A 25,864-nucleotide genomic window follows, 5' to 3' on the forward strand; every position below is an offset into this window, starting at 1 on the left:
ACGTAAACATGGATTGCCAGCTACATCCATCCATCTGTGGTTCAGGAAACTTACTTATCCTTTGAAAACATAATGTTTTTCCACACGATGACATTCACCTGTATTATGCGTGATGCGACTTGGAATTTAGGTTGCGTAAGCTTTGCTTATACTTCTTACCATCTTGTTGGTGATGGAATTTTATTTCCTAAGCAAGCTGTGCCAAATAGCAGGTACTCAACAATGTAGAACACTCTGTATAATGATGTTGAATGTGCTGTCTCCACTATCTTACTTAAGTGGCCACTGGGCAGGTGAGTCCGCAGTTTTTCATGAGAGGTCACAGGGGCATGCATTAGGACAAACTGAATATTACAGAGCTTACATTGATCTGATGCATAGCTATCTGCAGCTGATGGTCTTTAAGACTTACAAACCAAACTTACCAACATTCAAAGTTGAACAAAAGGTGTCCTCCCTGCCATGTGACGGGATAACAACTAATAATTGTCACAATCTGAATAAAAATGTTTTAATCTGGTGAGACACATTGTCAGCTCCAAGTGTGACATGAAGTGATTAAAGTTTGTTGCTGAAGAAACCACATGACAATTTCCTAATGCACATTAAAGCCACTTGTAATTGAAAGCAAGTTATGGAGTGAATTCTGATCCCTGCCTTTGTTATTCTTCCACCGGTGAGAAAATGTCCTGCCCTCACTTCTAAATCCTGGTGAATAAGAATTTAATAAATGAATATGTATAAACACAGTTCGGTGGGCTCCATATTTTCCTAAGAAAGCTGATTATTGTCTTGAAATCAAATGAGTCAAAACATGACCAGTATGTGACCGCTGAAAGGCACCCCCCCTTCTCATGCACAAGCAAAATACTTGAGGATCCTTTGGGAAATTCAGTGAACATTTGCAAGTTTGATCCATATCTTGCTTGTACTTGTTCTTATATACAAGTCCAAATTCTCATACTGTCTGTAATCCCAATACGGTCTGTGCGCATACAAAGAAAATAAGTGATCTGCTTCACTCCACACATCTGCACAGCATCAACATTGACTCAAAGTATTACACATTTCAGTCCTGATGAAACGGCAGCAGATCATATTTTCATCTCATACAGTATAATAATAAAGATGTATCTCACCAAGAAAATCACAGGGGGACACCCGATCAGGGCCATCGCTGTGGAAAGTTTGCGTTTGTTTCCGCCGCTGTACGTTCCAGCTGATTTGCTGCCATATTTGACCAGACCCAACTTCTGGATCCCCCACTCAGCCACCTTTTGAAGAAAAATGACACAGTGACCAATAAATAAAGTGTCAAGAGGAACATTCGAACAGGATAAGCAACCACACTGGACGTATGATCTAATAATGGATGCTATTTGGGCTTGGTTCTCCAGTGAATTTGAGCACTGTGGTTTTCAAGGACAATGCACGACAGCTGGCATTATTGTTAGACCTTAATCACAGGCCACTGAAGGGACTTTACCGCTCTCCCAGCTATTTCAACAGTACCTCCTCAAACGCAGGCTCTTAGGAGCATCACCAAAGTGCAGGCAATAGGTGTTCCAATAAGTGCAGGCTGTAGGAGCCACGGTAGATTATATATCTGTCACATACATATGCATGTATGCATTTACTGATTCAGCAAATAGAACACCAGTAGGGATTAGTTTGGATAGACACCAGCTTTTAAAAAATATATCACAATTGGCCACAGCAGCATTCAGAGTTTTACTAGCAGTGCAGAACTGGGCCTCATTGCATTGCAGCTCCAACATCAAAGCCCTGGCACAAGGTCTGAGGCGCCTATGGTCACCGCCAGCCCCTTCCTCTTTTGATGTTACTGCTGCAGAAACAGTCTGTGCAAGGGGGGAGCAGGGAGGTCGCCTAGGGCAGGCCACACCACTGGGCATTGTGAATAATGTAGAGCCATAACCCACAGCTGCTGCTGTTCTTCTACGGGCCATTTTTCATTATGTATGGCTTCTCCCATTGAGGTTATCTATCACTCTGACATGTATTTCGGCTTGCCCTACATGCATGCTCACTGACAAGCAGTTTGATGCTGAAAACAAACAAACAAACAAAAACCTTCAAGAAAAACACAAATAGAGAGAATTTGTTTTATTTAATATGTTTGATATCCTCGACAAATTTAAGGCTGATGTACACTGGATTTTTATGTGGTCATGATGTCAATTCACATCGCTGACTAATGGGAACCAACAGGGACGTTAATGCAAAAATGCAGTAATTACCATGGCAACCTCTTTTTCAGGCACTCCTCTTAACCGGGCGTAAAACTCCAGATGCTCTCGTCCATTTAGCAGCTCGTTGATAGCATCAAACTGCGGACAGTAGCCCATGTTCTGGTGAACATTCCTCATTTCGGTTCGAATGCTGAGAAAGAGAAACAAAAGTTATGAGAATTGATGCCGTTAACGTTAAAAATGATCAAAATGACGAGTATCAGAGCTTTTAGAAGGTAGAAAAGCTCACATTTTGTGTGACTTTATATCAGAACGCTTTGATCGAAACTGACTCAGAGTCATCAAATGTTCACAATAACCTAACAAGCTACAAGAAGAATACAAAAAAAAGAAATCAGAGTTGACCCAGTAAAAGCCCGTACCTCTCTTTGAAAGTTCTCCAAAAGGATGTAGAACAGCAATGTGAGTGACACATTTCACTGTTCAACTGTTAGTCTAAATCAAATGTCTTTAAAGCAAAAAGTAAAAATATGCACACATGCAAAGATGTGACTCTACTATGTTAGTGAGATATTCATTTTAAAATAGCCAGTAGTTCTGGATGCATTTGCGCCCTTTTCACAGCCTGCAGTATTAATACTTATTACCAAATGAAATGTTATCACCGTTTTTTGTTTTTTTTTCTTTGTCTCATCGACACTTTTCTTTTTTTTTCAATTTAGTATTGGAGCCATTTCCGATAAATGTCATTTTTCGAAGAAGCGCAATCGGCCTGAGGAAAGCTAAATGTGATTTAATGTGTTGTGAAGCTGTTAAATCTAAAAATAGATGATTATGTACAGCTTCAGTGATCTAATACTATAATTCTTCACTTGCTTTAAATGCAGATAATGGCCTATAGCTTCCTCAGGAACCAACCACCACAGCCAGCATGAGAGAAGTAAACAAAGAATATTTTGATCATGTCCTTAAACAGGCTACTTTGTGTGAGAAATATAAGGTTTAGATTTGAACTACTTATTTGGCCAGTTGCACTTCATAGATTTTCCGAAAATACAACTTTCCAGTGCTAAATGCTTTCATTCAATTCTGAAAGGACAATTTACAGTCTGCAATTTCACTCACTTTATGTTTCTTACATACAGAAAAAAATAATAATAAGAAGGAAGTCCCTGTGAGAAGCTTAACAGACTGTAGGAGTATCAGGCTTTTTCAAACCTTTCCCCTGATTTGTTTTAACATCCCTGAGGGAATTCTACATTGACACAATGCATTATCTAGTCCCTTACACTAACCACGACAGCTGAATGTCTTACCCTCACCATAACCCCCCAAAACAAATCTTATCTCTCACAAATCACTTTATACCCATTTTGACAGCAATTCGGTCCCCATGCTAACTTCAGGTTTCGGGTCCCCACCATGATCTACAAACACGCACACACACAATCATGCAAGGAGGCATAGTCTGAAGACTACACTGTTGCCTACTAGATTTACAGACTTTTTTTCAAACCCTTTGAGAGGCCTTGTTCTTTCTTAGAAACAAGTACTTTCTGTTGAAGATACTAACGCTGCCCCTGTTTGATTCAAGCACAAAGAGAGACTTTGTATCGTTGTGTTACATAAAGATCATGAGAGCGCACTGCAGCTAACTCGGTGAACAAGTAGCCGGATGACAGCTGACAACAACCCGAATGTGAGTGAGATGGCGAAACATCAAGGTTGCAAACAATAACTGAAAAAAATCAGGATTGGTTAGTGACAAATTACCAACGACTTCCCTACCAGACAAAAAAATGACCTTCCAATGAGAAATTGATCAACTAACAACTTATTGTCGACTAAAACAATTTGGGGGCAGTCCTGATGTCTTTTTTATGTAATTCATGGTAAAAATGAAAATTATTATTTTTTTATTGCAGTTATAGTTTGTGCTCCCAACACAACTTTTGATTGTCCTCCAGCACAAGTTTGTTTAAATCTGACAGGAGCTGAAAAAGCTGTATAATGAATGAATGGGAGAAACTTGTAAAGGTAATGCATGCCAAGCTTGCAGGATCCTTCCCACAGTCTAACAGCTGAAGCTGCAAAAGCTGCTTAAATCTTTTTAAGTGCTTAGTGTAGGCTCTGCCTTCTTATGTAAATGGACCATTTTAGTCTCTTATTTTTGATAAATTTACAAAACTATTGGAAAACTTTCCGTCTGGACTGTATAACACCGTCCCTGAACAGCACTGGCATATGTGTAGCAGCTAATTTAAAAGAAATCAATTAAATGAGCTAGATGATCAGAGCTAATACTACTTAAGGGAGTTTCTACACGACTGGAGATAAATTAGAATTAGCTTTACAGTGGCTGCTTGCTTTAACTACTAGAATACCAAGAAGTATGCAACAAGAGTTTTTAGTTTTTAAAAAAATATATATATTATTGTGAAATAAATGTTACAACAGAGTTTGCTACAGCATGATAACTTACTTGCAGTGGTGGGTGGCACAGCTACAATCTCTAGTTGATGTACTAAATGCTTCATAGGCAGGCAGTTAGCAGATGTGAAAGCATGACATGAACCTTTTCACCAAACCAAATGACTTCAAACTCACAACTGCACTCACTCAGGTCCCCGGCCATACATCCACAAAGTATAAAATAGAGTAGTAACACACACACATCTTGCATTTATTAAGAGCGAGCAAACTAAATTGAAAATGCTACATTTGTGGTTCTAGCCGAGAGGTCACATACAAACAGTTTTTTAACTTTAATCATCCACCACAATCACAACTGAGGTAATCCACCTCTACTGTCGGTTTTCTCTTAGTGTAGAACAACAGGAGACAGCCAATGAGCCACCACCCACAATGAGCCGGGTAGCTTTCCTCACACCATTTGACAGACAGTAACACTAGGCAGTGAATAGAAGTGGGATGCAGGTATGAAAAGCTATTCCTTGTGAGCCCAAAATTACAGATAAGAGAGACAATTGCCAGGAGAACAGAAACATCCATTTAAGAGCTGCTGCTTTTTCTCTTCTGCCGATCATTCTTCTTGCCAGTTGCACAGAGAGCATAATGAGATGAAAACAGAAGAGTGGGTGTAGCCTGCTCACATCTGTTTTTCTCTCTTTTCAGTTGCCTACCCTAAAGGTCTTAGAGAGTTTTTTTCTTTGATTGTTGTCACCCACATTAATCACCATTATCAGTGCAGTGTAAGGCCTCGCTCTATACAGCTCTCTTTCTTTGTTGAACATATAGTCAATTACCAGATGTATGAATGAACAACTATAGCAACGGCTGTGACACACAACCATGCTCAAATGTACTGCCTTGGAGATGCTTGGCAAGGCAAAGGAATATAGGTGTTTGTTCCTTAAAAATGAGAAACAACAAGCTTACTTTTTCTCAAGTGCTTGGCTTTAATATAGCTCGAGTACAGGTATTCCTTTCTGCCATGTGCAATGATTCTATATGTCTGGCTTTGCAAGGCTCAGACAAACAAAGAAAAAATAGTATAAGGCAAGAATGTCAAAAGGAGAGAAAGAGCAGAGTCAGAGTCTTCAGCTCATATTATCACAATAAAGACACAAAGGTAGAGCAGGCAGAATGTGTGAGAGACCACAGAAACTGCCTTGCTAAGAAAAACAAAGACTGAGAATAGAAAGCAGTGTACCAGAGAATAGAATATGAGATATAACAAAAAAAAAGAAGAAGAGAAAACCTCTGCAGCTTGATTCCCCATCTGAGCAGCCATCTTGGGTGGCTAATTAAGATGAGTTACTTGGTGCACTAGTGGGAGTTAGCGCCTCACCTGTATCCGTTTAGAAAGGCCTCTCCACTGGAGACTGGGATGTCCCCTGTCAGCATCTTGAATGTGGTGGTTTTTCCAGCTCCGTTGATCCCCAGCAAGCCGAAACACTGGCGAAGACAATGGGGAGGCATCTGTTAGAAAAACTGTGTTTTGCAGAAGCAATCTCTTTGGAAAACGGAGGAAAACCGTGTTCAGGAGGCATTTAAAATATTCTGTAAGCTCCCCCCTTTTCTAAATACTTTTCATTAACAACTATAATGAAGTGTATCTCTGGGCTGTTTAAATATCTGTTCCCAACGCATAATTGAAACTACAATTTACAGTGTATGCATGAGTGGTTCATTGTTTAGAAAAATAAATTCTGTACACAAACAAAACACTAAGTCAACACACAGGAGCCAATACTGTAAAAACTATCAGTCCCAGAAGCCTGTGTTCCTGCATCTGTAAATTGCTACAACACACGCTACCCTCTCTTTGTATTATTTTTTTTCCCTGATGCTGCTGATTTTACAAATTCCACATGGCAGGAAGCTGTCCCTGTGGAGCACAGTTGTCATGTGACCTGCCTCAGGTACTCTGGCATAAATATTTAATTTCTGTCATTCATTGATCTCTGCTTGTTTGTGACCTGTGCTTGTGAATGCATAGAGGAAGGCTAAGCTTGACGTAAATAATGCATGGAAATGCAGTGTGTGATCAGCAGTGCCCCGTGAATCACAATATTCCACTGGCATTTACATTGGGCTTTGGGTAAACACTGGCAGGAAGGATGGATACAAGCGGTAGGTCCACTGAGCACGAATGACTGTCAGCTTTTGAGATTGTGTTTGAATCGTGCTTCCAGCAGTACAGTGTGGGTGAGATCGTGTTTAAGCCATGTGCAATGCAGAACATGTCATAAAAACATGCTTTACATGGACAGTTTGTTCAGTTTCCCATTTCCAGATTACAAGTGTATAGAAATAAATTGGATCATGCTTTTGCTCTACAGTCTCAATAGCTACTCTAATCTTGAGCATTTTTAGCATTCCAGCAGTCGTATAATGATGTGAACGATAAGGAGATTAGTGGTCCTTTGAATGCCTTCCACAAGCAGTGTTTGGAAGATATTTTGATAAAACTGATAAGGAAAGACGGAGACAAATATTCTTGATTCAAACCTTAAAAAAAACAGCTAGATAAATAAAAGACAGATTATTACCTTTTGTTTTCATGTCAATATTTTGCAAATAACACTGATATTCAAGTCTTAATTGCCCCTTTTATTCCAGTTAAGAATTTGTGGAAGAAAGCCCTCCAACAGGGACTTAAAAATTCAAACAAACAGTTTGTTTGAAAAGTTGTTGCTTATGTGATCCAGCAGCATCTGGCTCACCTCTGCGGCAGGTACCCCCACACATAGTCTGTCCACAGCGGGGGTGCTCTTCCGAGGGTATACCTACAGTGAGCAGAGAATAAAATGAATCAACCAGCCAGCCAGAGAGAAGGCAGGAGGCAAAGAAGGGTGGGGAGCAGGCGGTGAGAAAGATAGCAAAGTGGATGGCATGAGAAAAAAATACATAGCGATAGACCAGAGCAGCAGGGAGGAGGTGAGATGGAAGAAGCAGGTGGCAGAAAGGAGGGTGAACGGAGAGATGGTGAAAATGGAGGAAACAAATTTGAACAAGAACTGATAATTTGCAACAGTCAGAGTGAGCCAGATGGGGAAAAAGCTATACATTTTTTTTTTTTTTTTAAAAAGACACTTGCGAAGCACAGGGAGGCAGACGACATTAAGATCAGTTTTTGTGATTCCATATTCATGAGGTAATCTGTCTTGACTTTGAGCACAACTTTATCAATCACAATAACCATCAGTATTTACACGCTGTACTTTATGTATGGACACCAACTTCAGGCTCATTTTATCATCTCAACATACTGCGTGATGACTTTGGTGACAGAATCAAACGTACAGCCAGTTCTGTAAAGTCTATTCCAAACCGTGTAAAAGAATAAAGTGAAAGGCCATATTTACTAAATGGGGCAAATAAGAGTGTGACCACAATTCAGAAACAGGATGGAGGTGTGGTTAGAGCTGTGCTCTAATTTTAAGACTGACTAAATCCATCTATCTATTCCAGTGCAAATCCATGCAAACAAGCAGGCCGGCTCATTATCAGTTAAAGGTAATATACCACCCACACAGGCAGTTATGTTGTTGATATTTTATTGGGCTTTTTGGCTCATTTCAAAAGAGTCTCAAACTCAGCTTTATGATTAAATAAACTGCTCTCACATGATTATCATAGTATGCCAATCTTCAGTTCAACTAAAGATTAACACTTAAATGCCTTGTTTTCCACTTTTCAGTACCATAGACAGCACCCAAGAGTGAGGTTATTAAAGCCCATTAAATGTTGTAAAAAAAACAAAACAACGGAGAAATATTTTCAACTTTTATAACAATCAACCATAGCTCATCCTTCACAACTCAATTTCTGGAAAAGGCAGCTGTTTTGAAAAATAAAAGGCACAGGAACACAGACCTGCCCTGAGCTGAAATTGGCAAAGATCAGACAGTATGACTCAAACTCTTAAGCTAACAGATTTGTTATAGGTTTTTTCATCATCTCATTTGAAACGTTCCCACACATGCACTGAGCCCCTCAGTTGCTGACCAGCCTCATTAATGCACATTTTGTTTCCACATTCAAACCTGCTTAATTGGAAATTCTCACCAAAGGCAGTTCAGAATTTGTTCAGATATTATCATACTGCAAAACATATGACAAAATTTGGCATTTGGCGCTTGAGGTGGTTTTCCACATCTGAGAATATGTAGAAGTTTGATGTGTTTTCAAATGGACTGAAAGCCCTGTTCTTTTGCTCTTCCGTGAAAGACAAGACAAGGCCTTTGTTGTCATTTCTGAGAGTGACAGTCAAGACATTTGGCATTCAAAATCGAGGACAACACTGTTCCTCTCCAGGCTACAAAATACTTTTACGTTTTTATGTTACCTAAATCTTGCAAACATATCAACACTGTACATGTGTGTTTTCCTGTGTGTTGCAGTCATCATGAAACCAAAGGAAGTCATTAAACAGTGACAGCACACTGTTCACAATATGGAGCACACATTCCCTGTATAGAGCCTTTCAACCAAATGTTTTCCATTTAAGATTGTAAATTGATTCAGAAAGCTCCAAAGTAAATATATATATTTAGGACACGCACTTAAAGCCTGAACAATGACTTTACAGGGCTCCATCAGACTTTCAGTACCACCTGGCAGCTGCACTAAGTACTTATCAATCTGGATTACACATACTACCTTTCAGTGATAGTTTTTAGTGGTAAAGCTACATCAAAGCATCCAATATGAATGGAGGAAGGCAATTGAGGGATGATTCCCTTCTGACTCGAGTACCAGCGCATCAGTCATGATAAGCAGGCCAACATCTAATCAGATGAGACAGTTGAGAGACTGTGATGATGGTTGTGCGACCTTTAAATATAGATTTAGGTTTTAAAATCACAGGCTTTGAGCTCTGAATGATAGATTTCAGGAGATACACTTTGACATTCGCACAGGTTTACCTAAATGGGCACAGCAATGCGTAGTCTATCCACAACAGGAGGTAAAATACCATAAAAGAAGTTGTTCTGAATGTTTTTCAGGTCTTACCCCCACAGTCTTGGTCGGGGAGCTTGTATCCCATCTTTCTTCATGTTCAGATTCAAAATTATGCCACTTTGTTTTGCCTTCTTTAATCTTTTTTAAAGATTAAAGAATGTGAGCAACCTTTGCCTTTAAAATTGGAATATTTTTCATGTTGGTTTGCAAGATTGTTCAATTCAGAATCTCTTGAGCAACAACCTTGACATTTTTTTCACTAAATTATACTAATTTATGTTTTTTTATTTTCATTTCAATAAAACAAATAATAAAAAGGGCTTCTCTATCTCAAATATCCAGCAAAGTAAACGTACCCTTGGAAGAGCACCGTCCAAAGTAAAACATTCATCGTAAAAAGATATTCATGAACAATTGAGGAAAAACCAATAAAAAAGAAAAATCTAAATCTAACATTTAATAGATTCATTTGTACACGGGGTGAAGTACATACATATTTATGGAGAAGACGTCAGCCTGTATTAGATAACTGGATAAAGAACTCTTGCCAAACAAAGTGTTCTTTGTACCATTTCAAGGCTGTAAGTCCACCTCCTCACATTATCTGACCTGTAGGACACCAAGGTGTCAAAATTCAAACATCTGTCACAGGTTTTTTCTAAATTGTCAATTTAATAAGTGTCTGGAAGGCTAAACTGACAACGGTGGGCTCAGGAAATGCTCACAGATGGACACACTTCTATGAAAGTCGCCATCAATTACAGTACAGGCACTAATGCTGCAGTTAAGTGGACGTTAGCAGGTGGGGCACATAGGAAACTCTCCTGTTCCGAGCAGCAGGAAAAGGAAGGGGAGGAGCAGGAATCTGACACATGACTGATGGCCTGTCAATCGCTTCAGAGGCATGCTTGGATTTATGACAGGGTTTAGGTTGTGGGCGCATGGCCACTGAAGCCATGCACTCATTGATCAATTTGTTATCTACCCCCCAAATGGATGGGGCACAGCTGTTGTGGGAGTCAATGAGGGTACTGCATGGAGAATCTTGATGCCTTCTGCCAATGCTCTACCTGTTTCCGTAGAGATGGGCTCGCGTGTCTCATCTCGGAGACATACTGTCAACTGTAAAGGTGCTTAACGGCAGAGCTTCTCTTCTACAACAGCAGTTCACTCAAATCAAACAAATTCTTTCGCACACTTTTAAAGCCATATGCAACACTGTTTTCACCCTTGTGAAGCTATAAGTTAGCTCAAAAAGCAGTCGCTGAAAAAGGAGCATTCCACCAATCTTCCCTAACTTTTCACCCACAAGATGATTTGCAATACATTAACGATTCAACTGTTTCACCCAGCGCTTGTTCAGTAATTACTCCAGAGAGTGTGGAGCACAACTGTTTGAGTGAGCAAGACATGAAAGATTAAGTGCAGTGAGACTGAGAAGATCAAGGGAGTAAAAGAGAGAAGCAAGGTGGTAAGAGGCAAAAGGCTGTCAGATCCTCCAACTGTCAGCATCGGAGGTGCAAAGCAGGCTGTCGTGACCGTTCCTGCTGCCACGCTGCCCGCAGGGAGGGAACATCTGCTGACGGAGGAAACGTTAATCTTGCCAGTGTGCAGACACGTACACGGCAACAGCGTGCACGACTTCCCCTACTGTGACGAGCGAAGGGCAGCAGTCGTTTATGAGCACAGACCTCTACGCCTTTAAAAAAAAGAAATCTTGCTTGGTTCTTATGTGCACTTGAAAAGGTTCTGAATGTGCACAGCTGCAGGTTACCTACTCATCTTTCCTATTCACTCTGCACATGCAGTGATGAATGCTGCTGTAAGTGGAAAGGAAAGAGTTTGAAAATTGAGATTCATGCATGAGCTAAATTTTATCTCTTAGTTAAAAAAAAATAAGGCAAAACAGAAATAGAAATATGTCATCTGTGCAATTCTGTGCAAGTTAAAATGTATGTCTTCCACAGCTGTGAGACATTAATTATTATGCTGAACATGCTCAAGGGTAAGCATGGAGGCCATTGTATGGGCTTTAAGAAAGAAAAAACTAAGAGGAGAAAGTTTACCATACTGATGGAAAGAAGGAAGAAGCTGTTTCTCTTGTGATGACATTTTTCCATTAATATTACAAAAACAATCTCCCATTCTCGGATAGGCAGCTGTGGCACATCTGGCGGCATCAGATTCTCGTACTAATCGGATGGTCATGGTTTGATCCCCAGCTATGCATAGAATAAATGCACTGTATAAAAGTGTGTGAATATGGTTTCTAGTTAAAGGACTTTCATTATTTGGTTTAACATTTACAGAAAAAAAAACAGACTTTTGTCTTGGCAACATACCTTAGATAGATCACAGATACTCAACAGGTCATTCTGAGCTTTGCCGTCATACACTCGCTTACGCTCGCGCGCAACATCAATATCCTCCTCCTCTGTCGACAATGATATTGCTGAAATAAGTCTGACAGAGAGAATCACACACAGTTATCAAAACCTCTCACTGCAATTAACAAGAACCCACGGGACAAAGTATCACAGTCAAAGTTTAGGCTTAGTGAAACAATCTCTATCATTTTCATAAAGAGCAGAAGCCACAGGTATCAGTTTCTATGGCAACCTTCATTTTCAAGTAAACACCCCAAACACAAAATATCTGGTCGTTTTCGCCAAACATTGCAACAGATGTTTCAGATAAAAAGAATAAACAAATTGCAGAGAATAGAGAAATCAAACTAGCTAAGAACAACTGATATTATAATAAAGAAGTGCAACAGGGACACAGATGAGGAAATGGAAGGTCACAAAAAGGATGGCTTAAAGTTTTTTTGAAGAGCCCATATTAAGCTTATTTAGAGGCTCCTCCTTTATTTGGGTCTAAAAGGTTTAGAAGTTTTAATGAATCATAAAAGATTTGCCCTTAATGCTTCAGTTTTTGATTCTGTCTTTTTAAGATGCTGCACTTTTTTATGACACTATCTGGAGAATAAAACCAACATGACTTTTTTGCTTTGTATAATTTATTTGTAAGATGAGCATTTGCTAGACATTGTTTTCCCACTGTGAGCCCCACATGGAGACTGCTCTCCTTCACATTGGTTGAGCATGTCACATCTCAATATGACAGCAGTTGTGCAAAGACGTTTTATCTGCATGACACAATCTAACGGGGACAGCAATAAGGTGACTGATATAAGATGGGGCCTGGTAGTATTTTTGGTTAAACAAGGGATACATTTCTGGTGGCTGATTGGTTTCCTCTCTAGAATACAAGGGTCAGTGCGCCTGTGTGTGATCTGTTGTCACCTCCAGGACAGACTGCAGCTCAACTGAACTGTAAGTGACTGTTTCAGGTCTGACATTCTTACGTCATTTATACGCATTATCATCTGCAACATTTAGTGTTGAGCTGACGTGTTCTAACTGAAACTGCAGACCTTTTACTTCTTTATGAAAGTATAATAGACTAAGAGAAAAGGAAAAGCCAAAAAAGCCGGACAAATCCTTCTACAATTCTTGACATCTGCTTTTACCTTGGTTTGCAGAAAAAATTGTACTGGATGAGGATTGTAAAGGCAAACATGGCAATTCCCTGGATGGACATGGCACAAAGGTTTTTTCCCACCATTTCCAAGCTCAGAGGGTCCTCGAAACGGTCTTCCCCTAATAAAGAGCCGGAGGGCAGTATAGAGGAGGGAAAAGGGACAAGAAATGGAAAAATAAAAAGAGGGAACAAAGTTAATACACACAAGGTAAATGATTAAATGCATAATTATTAGGATCTTTCTAGCTTCATGTGAATTTCTACTCCTTATCCACAAGCTCAGGGGAGGATTTGGCAGAAACATTGTCATAACTAGAAGATTTAACCTCATGTTTGCTTTCATGGGGAGCCAAATATGTATCTTTGCTCAATTTTGCCAGCTCTTTGAAGTGTCAGTGAAGCATATTTATTGTTGAAAGCCAGCACTTTAAAATCCCACTTGGCCTAAAGCTAAAATAATCTAAATAGCTATCTCCTACGTCATTAGAGGACATTGTTGACATCCTGATTTTTTATTTTTTTTATATTGAAGCCTTTTTTGCCTAATGAACACAACAGTAAAGCAGTTAAAGCCCTCCACACTAATGTTTTTAAACCTGCTCTTTTTTTTCTCCTCCTCTCAGCCTCTACAACCCTCAAGCCCAAGGGGAGAGAGTACGAAGACAAGAAAAACGAAAACGCTTTCAGTCTCATTCTCTGGTAAATAGCCCCTCTCCACGCTAGCCCTTTTAAGTTGTGATTGCTTTTTTTCTCCTTGCTCTCCACTGCCGCCGCAAATGATTCCTCAAACCGCTATTTCCTGCTCCATCTCTCCACAGATAAGACTCCTCTTCCTCTTTCATGTGCCTCTTTGCCTCTTGATGGTCTCCTCAACCCCAGCTCCACCTCCACAAGCATAGTTCCACTCTTCTCCCTCTTCCCTGTCTAAATTCAACTCCTGTGGAGGGACGAGAGCCATGTGACTGGTCAAATATTTTTCTCCTCCTGAACTGTCATTTTGAATGAAATGGTATGTTTTCACTTTCGAAGAAGGGCGGGGCTGAGCTGAGCGTTTCTTTTGGGAAAGGCAGAATGATTTTGTGAGTTTGTGTACGCTGTCAGTCACTGGGTGGACATCCATCACATATGCCAGAAATGTGTAATTATTACTTTGCTGATGTAAGTAAGGGCACTGAGGAACACGGCAGCTGTGAGAAAAACTGCAAACAAGTAAACAGTAAAACATAAAAAGAGTAAAAAAAAAAAAAAAACAACCTTTAATTATGTTTGCTTTTGTCTATTTCAGCAATGAGGTGGTTTGTGTCTCTATTAAGACTTTCGTACGCAAGAAATAAATATTCCAACATGCACAAAATTTCTCACTGCAAACTACTAAGTGAGAGTTTGTTGCATGTGAAATTTAGCCTCAGGCACAGGGTGACATTGGCAATGTTGGCATTATTTCGCACTATTGCATTTCTTTAACTTTGTGTCTTCACTGGCTTGGCCTTTCCACTCTTCGCTTTCTCTCCCTAGAACCTTTAGGAGGGGATCTTACGCATGTATCTAATTTGCACTTCATGGCTTCACCTAACTTATCCGTGTTTGTCATTTCTCAGTGCCTATTTTTCATCTCTTTGTTCTCCTCTCACTTCAGCTGGTGAATAAAGTCAGTCTTGAGTGTGGGCTTGTCTGAAGTTTCTTCTGCTCAAAGGCAGTTTTGCTCCTACTGTCCCCCAAGTCCTTTTAGGTGGTAACAGTGTGTCCTGTCTTCAAAGGTCAAGACGTCAAGCCTCATACAGAAGTTTACATTTCCTACCATGAGAACTGTGACACATCTTACCAAAATTGCTGAAGAGTGTTGCCATCGCCTGGTTCTTGGCCATGTCAATCAACCCTCTGCCCAGACAGAAATGTGGGAATATCAGCAGCACCTGCTTCACTATGTCGTTGATTCGGGAGATATTCTGTTGAGGAAAATTCAAACACATAATATGCGTGTGAAAGTTTTGAATATTTAAGCCTCCAATGGGAATCAGAAGCTCAATATGTTGAATATCCATCTTGAAGCAGCAGGGCCAGAGGAGCGAGAGGTTTAGAAGACAGTGCGGATAATTAAAAACCCTGTACTCCATTTAAATGCTGATTCCTGTGGTGTTGTAGAGCTCCAAATGCAAGGCTCAGGGAGCACAATGCATCAAGGTTTGTCTGCCGTCTTGATGCTGGATTCCAGCAAACATTAGGGAACATACTGTGTGATCTGTGAGGAGGCACACATACTGGAAAGTATGTACAAACGCAAATGGATCAGCTGCTGCTCAGGGAAACAGATGTTCATCCTTAAAATCCTAACTGAGGGTGGAGAGAGCATCAACAAAACAAAAAAGAAAGGATTCTGCATTTTTCTGTTTTTTTCTCAAAATGAAATCAACAAAGAGACAGATACATACTAATACTACTGCATTTTAGTGTTTTAACAGGAATACATAGAAAAACTGTTTATATTAAGTCAATCAGTGTCCATTTTCCTAAACATTGTACGATACTTCTTTCCATTTCCTTCCCTGGTGGCTACAGTTAAGTGGCAGCCAAGTGGACAAAGGAGTGATTAATGAAAAGAAGACTTGAACAATTGGACATGCTTGTAACAATCCAGTGCAGATAAGGACGCCCAGTAAAGTCAGAGAGGACAACAGTGCTAAGAGAGGTTAAAAAAAAAAAAGAACAGAGAAGAGAAGAGGAGAAAAAATATTACAACACACGCCATAGTGTTCAAATCCAAATTCATGCATTATTCATAATGCTTCATTGCGGCAAGGTCTTCAGAGCTCTCACATGCACAGAGAAATTCATAATTTCTGCTTTTGGGTGGGCCTGTGTTAAGATAATAGGGTGGGGGTGAGGGTGTGGTTTGTTGAAGCTGCGCACAAGATTTCAAGATAATAGCCATTATTGTCCAAGAGCTTATTCATGGATGTCTGCGACTGCGCAGGGGAACTAACTTCTGTGACTGAGTTTTCCTGAAATACACGTAAAGCTATGACTGTGTCAGCTAAATTAAAAAAAAGAAATAAATAAACTGACTCTTTAAAGAAGTATCTGGACATGTTATGAGACGTGCTTGTTTGATGGGTTTAAGAGCAATTATCTTGCACTAATTAACAGGCTAAATGTTGCGTTTAAATCTGTCTTGTCTCAGAAATTTGCTGGATCCCTGGAATTAGTGTTTCCTGTCCTAAGTTAGCCTCAGCCACGACTGCCTAACAGATGTACATTTTTGTGATCTTGTCATTTAACTAAACCCTCCTCTTAACTGGTACGTACTTGCCTTGCATATTCCATCATCATAAGAAATCTGACACGAAAGGTGACAAAAAGCTGCTTTTATGTGGAAGTTTTTACGCTTCCTTTCTAAATAGTTAACTTGTGCATAACATGCAAGTGCATGCAGGTTGATGAGAAGAAAGCAGTCTAACCCAATCTTCTCTCTTTGTGAAGAAAAAAAAAAAAGTACTGCTGAAGATCAAAAGTGAGCATATGCAAGATTGCTCTTTTTTTCCTTCGAGTGTGTGGCCACTGGTAGAGTTTCTCAGAGAAGATGAGACCATGATGAAAGGCCTCATTGATCATGATGTCTAAGCAAATCTTCAGATGTTCAGCAATAATTCATTGCTCCTTTTATCTGCATTTATATATTTGCTTGAAGTCTAAAAGGTACAGTACAGAGAGCTGTAATCGTACTCTGCAGTCAAAGTAAATATTTTAGATCATACCAGCATTTTATTTTTTCTTTATTTCCAGTTCTTCAGCAGAGCTTTCTAAAAGGAGAATATATGATACATCCATCCATCCATTTTCTATACCCGCTTAACCCGTCGGTCAGTGGGGGGGGGGGCTGGAGCCCATCCCAGCGGTCATTGGGCGAGAGGCGGGGTACACCCTGGACAGGTAGCCAGTCCATCACAGGGCCACTATATGATACATAAAACCCCATTTCATATTGATATTAACATTGAACATTTTCAGTTAATACTGTGCCAATAATAAGATGTGCATTGTAGACACAACCCACTTTCATCCCACTGCAAACGCATGCTAACAAATAAACACACATTCACATGTGGTATGGAATTTGCTAAAAGGCACCTCTGCTCCTTATGTTCACCACCAATAAGAAAGTCAAATAAATAAACAACGTCTTTGGCCTTGGCTGGTAGAAGCTCCTCTTTCTGGCAGAAGGATGCAAAGAAAGCAACACCTAATCTGAGCTCAAACTATGAAACAAGCACATCTTTTCTAAGAGATGTAAGAGGCTCTTAGTCTGGAATGATGAAATGCTGGACAAGCCCTCCTTATGTTTGAGCTACACACCTATAAATCATTTCAAATGGTTCTGAAAGTGGTAAAGTGTGGGCTGTGCTTATCTGACCTATATTGCTACTTGTGCTTATTCCCACTGCATGGCTCTATTCATAATACCAGGGATCACAGGGAAATCTGACAGACAAAATATATGGCTCAATGAGCTCAGAGGATATTTTCTAAAGTTGAGTGGAGACACAATCAGATGATTCTGGAGTTGTAATGGACTTGTGCTTCTGACATTTAGGAATGAAGGACACACCTGGTCAATAAATGCTGCTGCATTTGATACAATGCACTCCAATCACTTTACATGAGGTAAGTAGTGCTTAGCCACACTGCCACACCTTTACCTTTATCCCCAGAGAATCGGTGCGTCTGTGGTTATCTCTGAGTGGCACATGGTGGAAGTATTGACTCAGACATTGCTTCAAGCTTATGAGGCAGGCTGGGATTGATGCAATCCACAGGGAGTTGGACAGTCCTAAGGGGAAGAAAATCTCCCATTGGTTTCCAGAGAAAACTAGGGCACAGACTCTCTAAAAAGTGCTGCTCTGCTTCCTCACTCTACACTCCCACCCCCCCTCATTTCCTCTCATTGAAAAATGGTGCTATGCCCAAAAGGGATCTGGATTCACCCTGAGCTTGAAAACAGACAATGTGCTGAAACCTGTAGCTTTACTCTTGAGCGACTAATACCACCGCTGAGGAGTCTATAAATGATGAGACGACGCTTTGAAGCTGCAGAAGTTTCAGAAGGAGAGGACTGGATTGAGCTGTCATCTACCCTCTGCGCTGAACTGGAGCAGATCAGTTCACTGTCATGATGACTTCAGCTACTTTGTGAAGAGTCTGTTATGAAGAGGTATCAGCTCCGAGTTGTAACTTTTGCTGAATGATGTTGACCCATCAGGCTTTCTTATCAGCAGTGAAATCAAGTTAGATCAGCAGAATTATTATGGACCCCTGTCACTGTCGAGTCTTACAGAAACACTATTGCTGTGCGTAATGTCTCAAACAAGAGGGGCGTGCTGTAAATCCATCCTTTTGCGCTGCCTGTGGGCGACATGCCGCCTATTAAATTATCAACAACGGCGCTCTTTATGAGCAAGGCGCTCCACTCACACTGTATTAATAAATAAAGAGAATGCAGGCAACAAAACAGACATGCCAACTGAAAAATACAAATGGATGATGACTGCTGCTTATAATGAAATCACAATGCAGATGAGGCGGCCTTGTTAGGAGACAAGAAACATCTCGTGCCACCACCGAGTAGCGCCAGAGGAAACATCAAGATAAAGGCATCCGTGGACAAACTCAGGGAGAAAGACAGTTTCAGACAACATTAAAATGCATGTCGAGTATGAGAGCAGGGCTGAGGGAGACATTCTGATGAAGCATCAAATGTATGAGCAGCTTGCCAGAGTGATGTGGTGTTGCGTCTGTTGATGAGGAACGACTGATCAACACAAAGCATGGAAATGAAAAAGTGAAAAAAACATTATTAGCATGCATCACCCGTACTAAGGAACTGTTAATCCACAGATCATGATATATTTACGTAGTTCAAAAGACAAATAAAGAGAATGTTAAGTAAATTTAGTCATTTTCCTCATTATGTTCAGGTCCTGCTATTAATAGTCCTGAGACACAAACTGTCAAGTTAGAATTAACTGGATTTTTTTTCTTGGATTTTCATTTAAATTGGAAAGAAAAGTAAAATGATTGACAGTCAGCATTTCCCGCTCTTCCTCTCCAAACCAAACTCTCCATTTCTTATTTAGTTCATTACTGGTGTCTTTGTCTTCTTATTCCTCTGAGACTGAAGAAGCAGCTTGCAGTTAAAATGAACACTTGCTGAAAGATGGATGAGGAAAGTTCTCTGAAGACCCAATTCTCAGCAAACAATTAAACATGAAAGAGAATAGAGAAAATAAATTCTTTGAAAATTCCTTGAGAGGATAAAGGAACAGTATTAAGTCATACCAGGTGGGTACACGCTCCACCCACATGTGCGAGGAAGCCTTCGCTTCGAAAACACTGAGCGTTTATCTCAGATACAAGTCAATTAGTCATGGACTGTTGTAGCTTCTGCATGAATATGATTTTCAAGCAGCTATGGGAGGCTAAAAGTCTGTGCCGGCTGTTTCGGGGGAGGCATGTCCTCCATCATGAAAAAAAAATATTCGACACATATACACTTGCTTAATAAATTGCTTGACCAGTGTCGAGGTGTGTGTTTTCCAAACAAGTGTGTATGTTTGTGCAAGGCTGGAGCTTTTACTCACATCATCATCAAAGAGCTCCATGATAAAAGTGGCCACGCTGCCGTTGATACCAATGAAGAGGTTAATGCAGGTCAGCACCACATAAGCTGTGCTGGGCACACTGAAGATGAAGGAGGCGGGGTACATCATGGGGATGATGGCCCACCTAAAGGGAGCAAAACACACTCACTGAGGGGGGAACAAGAATCGCCTGATCGTCTGATTGAAACAAAAACTGGTGAAGTTAAAGTATTCATTAAGATAACCATCAGAGTTAATTGTCACGGAGATGATCAAAATATCAGTTACTGCATCCATGAAGGTAGATTACCAGGTCAGCTGTGGCGTTTCACGACACCGCCAGCCTCTTCTGAACCTTTGCTTTTCAAGTGAGTGACCCATACAAGCACAAAATAAATGCCTCCCACACTTGGCAGTCAGAAGATCAAATTCAGTGTTCGAAGTGGATGCAGCGTGGCAGTGGTGAAGTGGTGTCATGGAGGGTATCTAGTGGCAATAAAAAATGCTCTTTTTTTTTTTCTCTTAAGATTACCTTTTTGTCAAATAGTAATTCCAGTTTGACATGGTTCAGAGGCAAATGCTTACCTTCTATATCATCACATTTGTTTTGCAGATAGTTGCTTTGTAGTGCAAGTTTTTTCTTACTAGATTAAGCTATGCATGGAGTTTTTTGCATAGAGTTGTGCAACATAAAACCTTTAAGTGGCATGTACTGATTAGTGATGTGTACTGATTACAGCAGGAAAACATCTGCCACTGAGAAAATGGAAGTAATGTCTCACATATTGGTCTTTTTACAGGTCAATCCTAAATTGACTTATCTTTTTTTTTTAGCTTTGTGTGTGAGGGTGTTTTCACACGGGGACAGATATTGCTTAACGCATTTGTGTAACGCCTACAGTATGTAAGCAACTTAATGATCTGGTTTTCTCAACTGCACAGTAACCATTTTCTTTGGAATTGATCAATTTGATTAAATGTTTTGTCTGAGGTGGTGCAAAGCAGCATTTACTTACGTGCATTTATGTCAAACAAGTACTGATATATTTCACTCCCATGCCTGGGCTGTTATTGGTAATTACTTTCTGTCAAATTTTTTTGATTAATGGTAATGTTCCTCTGGTTTAAAGCTGCAGTGCGTAACTTCTACATGTCTATAAATATCCGTTTCACCCAAGCTACAACAAGAGGAGATGATACAACGCTGATCAGGCCGTTCAGCTCCTCTAACAGCTCGTGGTATTTTGGCACGCCGTAGCTGGCGCACAGGAAATGACGCATTGTACTCAGTTTTACCTGACGACGTTATATCGAGATGCCGACCGCATCGTTGTAATTCAGCAGACCTCCTCAATGGATATAGAAGACTTCCATCCAGGCAAGTCAAAAGAATGAAAATTTAAATAAGATATGATTTGCTCATCATTCCAAGAGCCAATATTCAATGCGTATGATGGGTCTTCCTCTCAAAAATGAGAACATAGATGGCTTTCACAACTATTTATAATTGCATTTAAGTTTTTATATAAGTGGTGAATAAATGCCTCTCAAGTCATTCTGATGAAGCATCAAATGCATGAGCAGCTTGCCAGATTGATGTGGTGTTGCGTCTGTTGACGAGGAACGACTGATCAACACAAAGCATGAAAATGAAAAAGTGAAAAAAAAACATTATTAGCATGCATGACCCGTACTAAGGAACTGTTAATCCACAGATCATGACATATTTACGTAGTTCAAAAGACAAATAAAGACATTTTCCTCATTATCTTCAGGTCCTGCTATTAATAGTCCTGAGTGTCTAACTGTCTAACTGTCAAGTTAGAACTAGCTGGATTTTTCTTTTCTTGGATTTTCATTTAAATTGTAAAGAAAAGCAAAATGATTGACAGTCAGCATTTCCCGCTCTTCCTCTCCAAACCAAGATCTCCATTTCTTATTTAGTTCATTACTGGTGTCTTTGTCTTTTTATTCCTCTGAGACTGAAGAAACAGCTTCCAGTTAAAATGAACACTTGCTGAAAGATGGATGAGGAAAGTTCTCTTAAGAACCATTTCTCAGCAAACAATTGAGAATTGTAGGGCCACATTTCCCACTGTATAGCTTCCCCTAAATGATCTTCTTTTCAGTTTACAGTGTCTAAACTTATTTTTGGAACTGAGGTTGTTTCAAGTTTTTAAATATACTTACCCATAGAAAATAAGCAGCAGAATCAAGGCGGGCAGGTTAGGAGGGGAAACATAGGCTTTTTGTTGGAAGCAGAGGAAGATCGCAATCACAATCAAGCACGGGACGATGTAGTTGCACTGTCAAAACAATCAAACAAGCACACAGGAATTAAGCAGCTTGCTCTTTCTCTGCCTTTTGATCTATTTTAGACTATCTGAAAGGTTGGTTAATTACCCAACTGTTCCCAAATTCCCAAATCTGACGATGACCTTTCCCATTATTACTTGGATGAATCCAGCTTTAACTTTCTAATTAATTCAGTGAATAACAGACCCCTCTGAATGTCCTTGTATTGAAGCAGATGGTCTCTCAGTGACACAATGAACTAAGTGCCCTGTGACTTCATGAAATTTTCATAAAAGAGATATATATTTTGAATATATTTTTTCATATTTGTTGAAATCAATTCAACTATCAGAACAAAAGGAAAATAAGATTTCAATGTTCACATTTTAATTTCAACCCCAAAATTAACTTCTTTTCAGAACAAAGTGAAAACGTCATTAAAATGCAATGATTGGTGTTCGTTTATTGCTCAAAGAAAGCGTTAATATTGAAACATTAAGTAGCATTATAGTCATTCACTGTTCATTTAAAATGTTCATTATTTTTAATGAACATAAATTATAATGCAACATGCTTCAGGCTAGAATGCTTACACCAACACCTTAGGTGAATTTGTCTTTCACTCAGACTGCATTTATCCACCGTAATGATGGGTGACCTGATGCCATTTCTTTACCAAAGGTGCCTGATGAAATGTTTGCTTCCATTATGCCTGAGGGAAACTACCGGTAAGCCTGTTGAGTATAACCAGCGGGGGCAGCTGCTGTCGATAATTACGACTCAGTCAATAACTGTTTTTCAGAAGAAGCTTTTCCCAGCAGCAAGCAGTGTCAAAGCTGCATTATCAATTACAGTAGATGGGCAGTTTTCACATACAGCCTCAGGTGGAAATAAAATCTTGAGAATAACAGAGTTCAATCTAGGATAAATCGTGAACACTAAAAACTTGGATGCATCACATTGTGGCCCATGTTTGACAGTATTTACATAGATGCATGAAGTAATCAATAAAAAAACCTAAACTGTACCTCAAGGGAAAAAAAAGGGATTATTTGGGAGCGCTAACAAAACCGTAATGAAGCTGGCACTCACCATGTCCCAGGCAAAATTAGCCAACCAGTAGACAGCTGGGTTTACTCCGCTGACAAATTGCAGATGCTTGGCTTTGCTCACCCTCTCTTGGATGAGGAAGAGGACAAAGCTGGCAGGGATGAAGGACATGGCAAATATAACGCAGATGGACACCACCACATCAGTTGAGGTTGTGGCCCTGTGGTTGAAGACAGAACACAGTAAACAGGAAGCTGATTGGAGAGCAGACAACTCGTACAAGGACAAGGGGAAAAAATGAATAGATCAGAAAATCACAGAAACTCAAACTTCATCTAATTGATGTAAAAATGTTAAACTGCTCTGCAGGCTCTTTGAGTTTTGATGAAAGAAATACTTTACCTCAGATGAAACAGTGACATTCAACACTTATTACTGAAGGCAACATTGTTTCTGAAGCACTTTTCAAACACAAATGGCACTCAGTGCTTTACAGAGCAAAAGAAAACAGAAATAAAACATTTAAATGCATTTGCTTGGGCAGTTGATTTGCTATTTCATATGGCTGCAGGGCACTGTTTTATACCATGGTGATCGTTGTCTCTGTAAAAGAAGACTCCACCGAATCAGTAAAGTTTATGCACAATTTTGCCAGAGTAAACACAATAACAACACTTGCAATAACAGCATTTGGCTAATTTCCTGGGTGCAATTAAGACTTTACATCTAACACTTTGCACTTTCCAAGTAATTTAGTTACAAATTCAGTAATACTTGAGGTTACTAATTGATTCAAACATTATGTTGGTTGAAAGGTCAGATAGTGACACAGCAGCCCTTTGAAACAACAATATATTTGGAAGACCTTTTTGGTTTCCTAGCAACTCGGTTAAAGTGGCGCTTAAGAGTTTTTCACACAGACTTTTTGGTTCTATCTGAGCTATCATTGGGTGAGAGGTAGGGCGCACTGGACAGTTTGCTCATCAATCACAGGACCAACACAAAGACAAATGAGACAAACAAACAAGTATGCTTACACTCACACTGATGGTCAATTTAGAATCATAAGGCTGTTTATTCCCATGAGAAAGTGATCCTACATTACAAATCTATGAGTGGCAAAATTACTCGAACTTTAGCTTAGACTATCTGATGTAAAACTCTTTAGCAGAAACTGTGCATAGATAATATCCGTCCTGCACATTTGTAACAGCTTCAGGGGCTCCGAGACATTGATGAAGCGTTTGGAAAACTATCACTTTGTTGTTTTTTTAATCAATCATTCTGCATATGATTGTTGTTTTGCTGAATGCAATTTCACTCGATATTTTCTTTCAAATTTCGCAGGTACAAATCAGAACTCATTGCTTCATCGGCGATGGCAAACCGCTCTGATTTCAAACCATGATGTTAAACCATGTTTCAGAGGAGTGAGAAGATGCATACATTGTGATGCTGTGTTTTCCTTTTCCAAACCTACTATTATATTGGTTTCAAACACCTTCTGCTTTGTCGTGATCTTTCCTTAAACCTTTTGCTGAACTTGTCAGAAATATTGTTGTTGTGGTAATGATCTGCACAGACATGCTTTGAAGATTAGGCTTTGATCCAAAAACAATAAGCTTACTTACACATAATGGTCATCTCAATGACTGACAACACTTCAGTGTAATTATCACTATCATTGAACTAGACTCTAAACCTATAACTTGCAAAATCAGATAAGTAATTTTAGAACATTCTCTCGCAGATATAAGCATGGTAAGATATTACTGGTTGTGTAAGCTGTACAAAAAAGAGAAGAAAATGTGTGTTATTGAATTCAGTACTATTTACCGTACATTTTGGATTAGGGTGCCTTCAAACTTAAATTACATTCAGTATCTAAATCTATAGTGAAGAAGAGCAGCACAATTTAAAGTTTTGACCAGTCATAATATACATTCATTTTCATTTCTGTAAAAACAAGAGAAAAATGCCAATTGCTCCTCTAGGACATCGACCTTGATTTCTCTGTTGTACATCGTCACCGGTGCCATTCCACCTCTGAAAATGTCCTTCAGTCTTTCTTCTCAATTAGCACTGGACATAATTGGGTTACATTCTTGTAACACCCGAATTCCTCAACCTCAGTCCTGCTGCTGCATTTACATGTTAAATAAGCTGCCTTGTGTGGCTACATGGCTGCATTTATCATTGCCCGCCAGGCACAATTAGAACACACAAATACGAAATAATTCACGGTACGTGGGTACCGCATCTCTGCAGGCTTCAAGAGCTATGTGCTCAGTTTGGGTAGGGAGGTAATGTAGGGGACAAAGCTATGAATGATCTAACTCAGAATGCTTGAAGGTGGTTAATTGCTGTGGAAAGAGGACAAGCAATGTGCTAATTAACTAATAATGAAAGAACAAGAAAGATGAGCAATGGGAGTAAAGCTGTACAGAAAGGATTGCATTCCTTTCGGCATTTTTTTTTTATTGCTTAGGGCTGCAGGGCACAGAATCAAATGCAACAGTGTATGGGGGCTGAAAGTAGGAGAAAAGTGTTGAATAGACTCATATTAAGAAAACATTGAGCTGGTAGAAAACCATTTTTGAAGCTGTTAGAATGAATTACAATTAATTTGGCAGCTCAGTTATATATATATAATATTTAAATAGGATAGTTTTGTGTTATGTACAGAATCAAATTGAATTAGAT

General features: G+C 39.6%; 1 protein-coding gene across 1 annotated transcript in view; it reads right to left on the reverse strand.

The window, feature by feature from the left end:
• Positions 1-25,864, reverse strand: part of LOC140281484 (phospholipid-transporting ATPase ABCA1-like) — a 152,340-nt gene that overhangs the window by 24,057 nt on the left and 102,419 nt on the right. Inside the window, exons 37-46 of the mRNA XM_072375916.1 lie at positions 23,204-23,381; positions 22,007-22,122; positions 19,817-19,961; positions 15,007-15,130; positions 13,174-13,303; positions 11,984-12,104; positions 7,400-7,462; positions 6,022-6,128; positions 2,259-2,400; positions 1,140-1,274 (exon numbers count right to left, since the gene is read on the reverse strand). Of these exons, the coding sequence (XP_072232017.1) occupies positions 1,140-1,274; positions 2,259-2,400; positions 6,022-6,128; positions 7,400-7,462; positions 11,984-12,104; positions 13,174-13,303; positions 15,007-15,130; positions 19,817-19,961; positions 22,007-22,122; positions 23,204-23,381 (1,261 nt within the window). The remainder of the gene's footprint in view (positions 1-1,139; positions 1,275-2,258; positions 2,401-6,021; positions 6,129-7,399; positions 7,463-11,983; positions 12,105-13,173; positions 13,304-15,006; positions 15,131-19,816; positions 19,962-22,006; positions 22,123-23,203; positions 23,382-25,864) is intronic.

Source organism: Leuresthes tenuis, unplaced genomic scaffold, assembly GCF_036924035.1.
Source record: "Leuresthes tenuis unplaced genomic scaffold, fLeuTen1.0.hap1 SCAF_22, whole genome shotgun sequence".
NCBI lineage: Eukaryota > Metazoa > Chordata > Actinopteri > Atheriniformes > Atherinopsidae > Leuresthes > Leuresthes tenuis.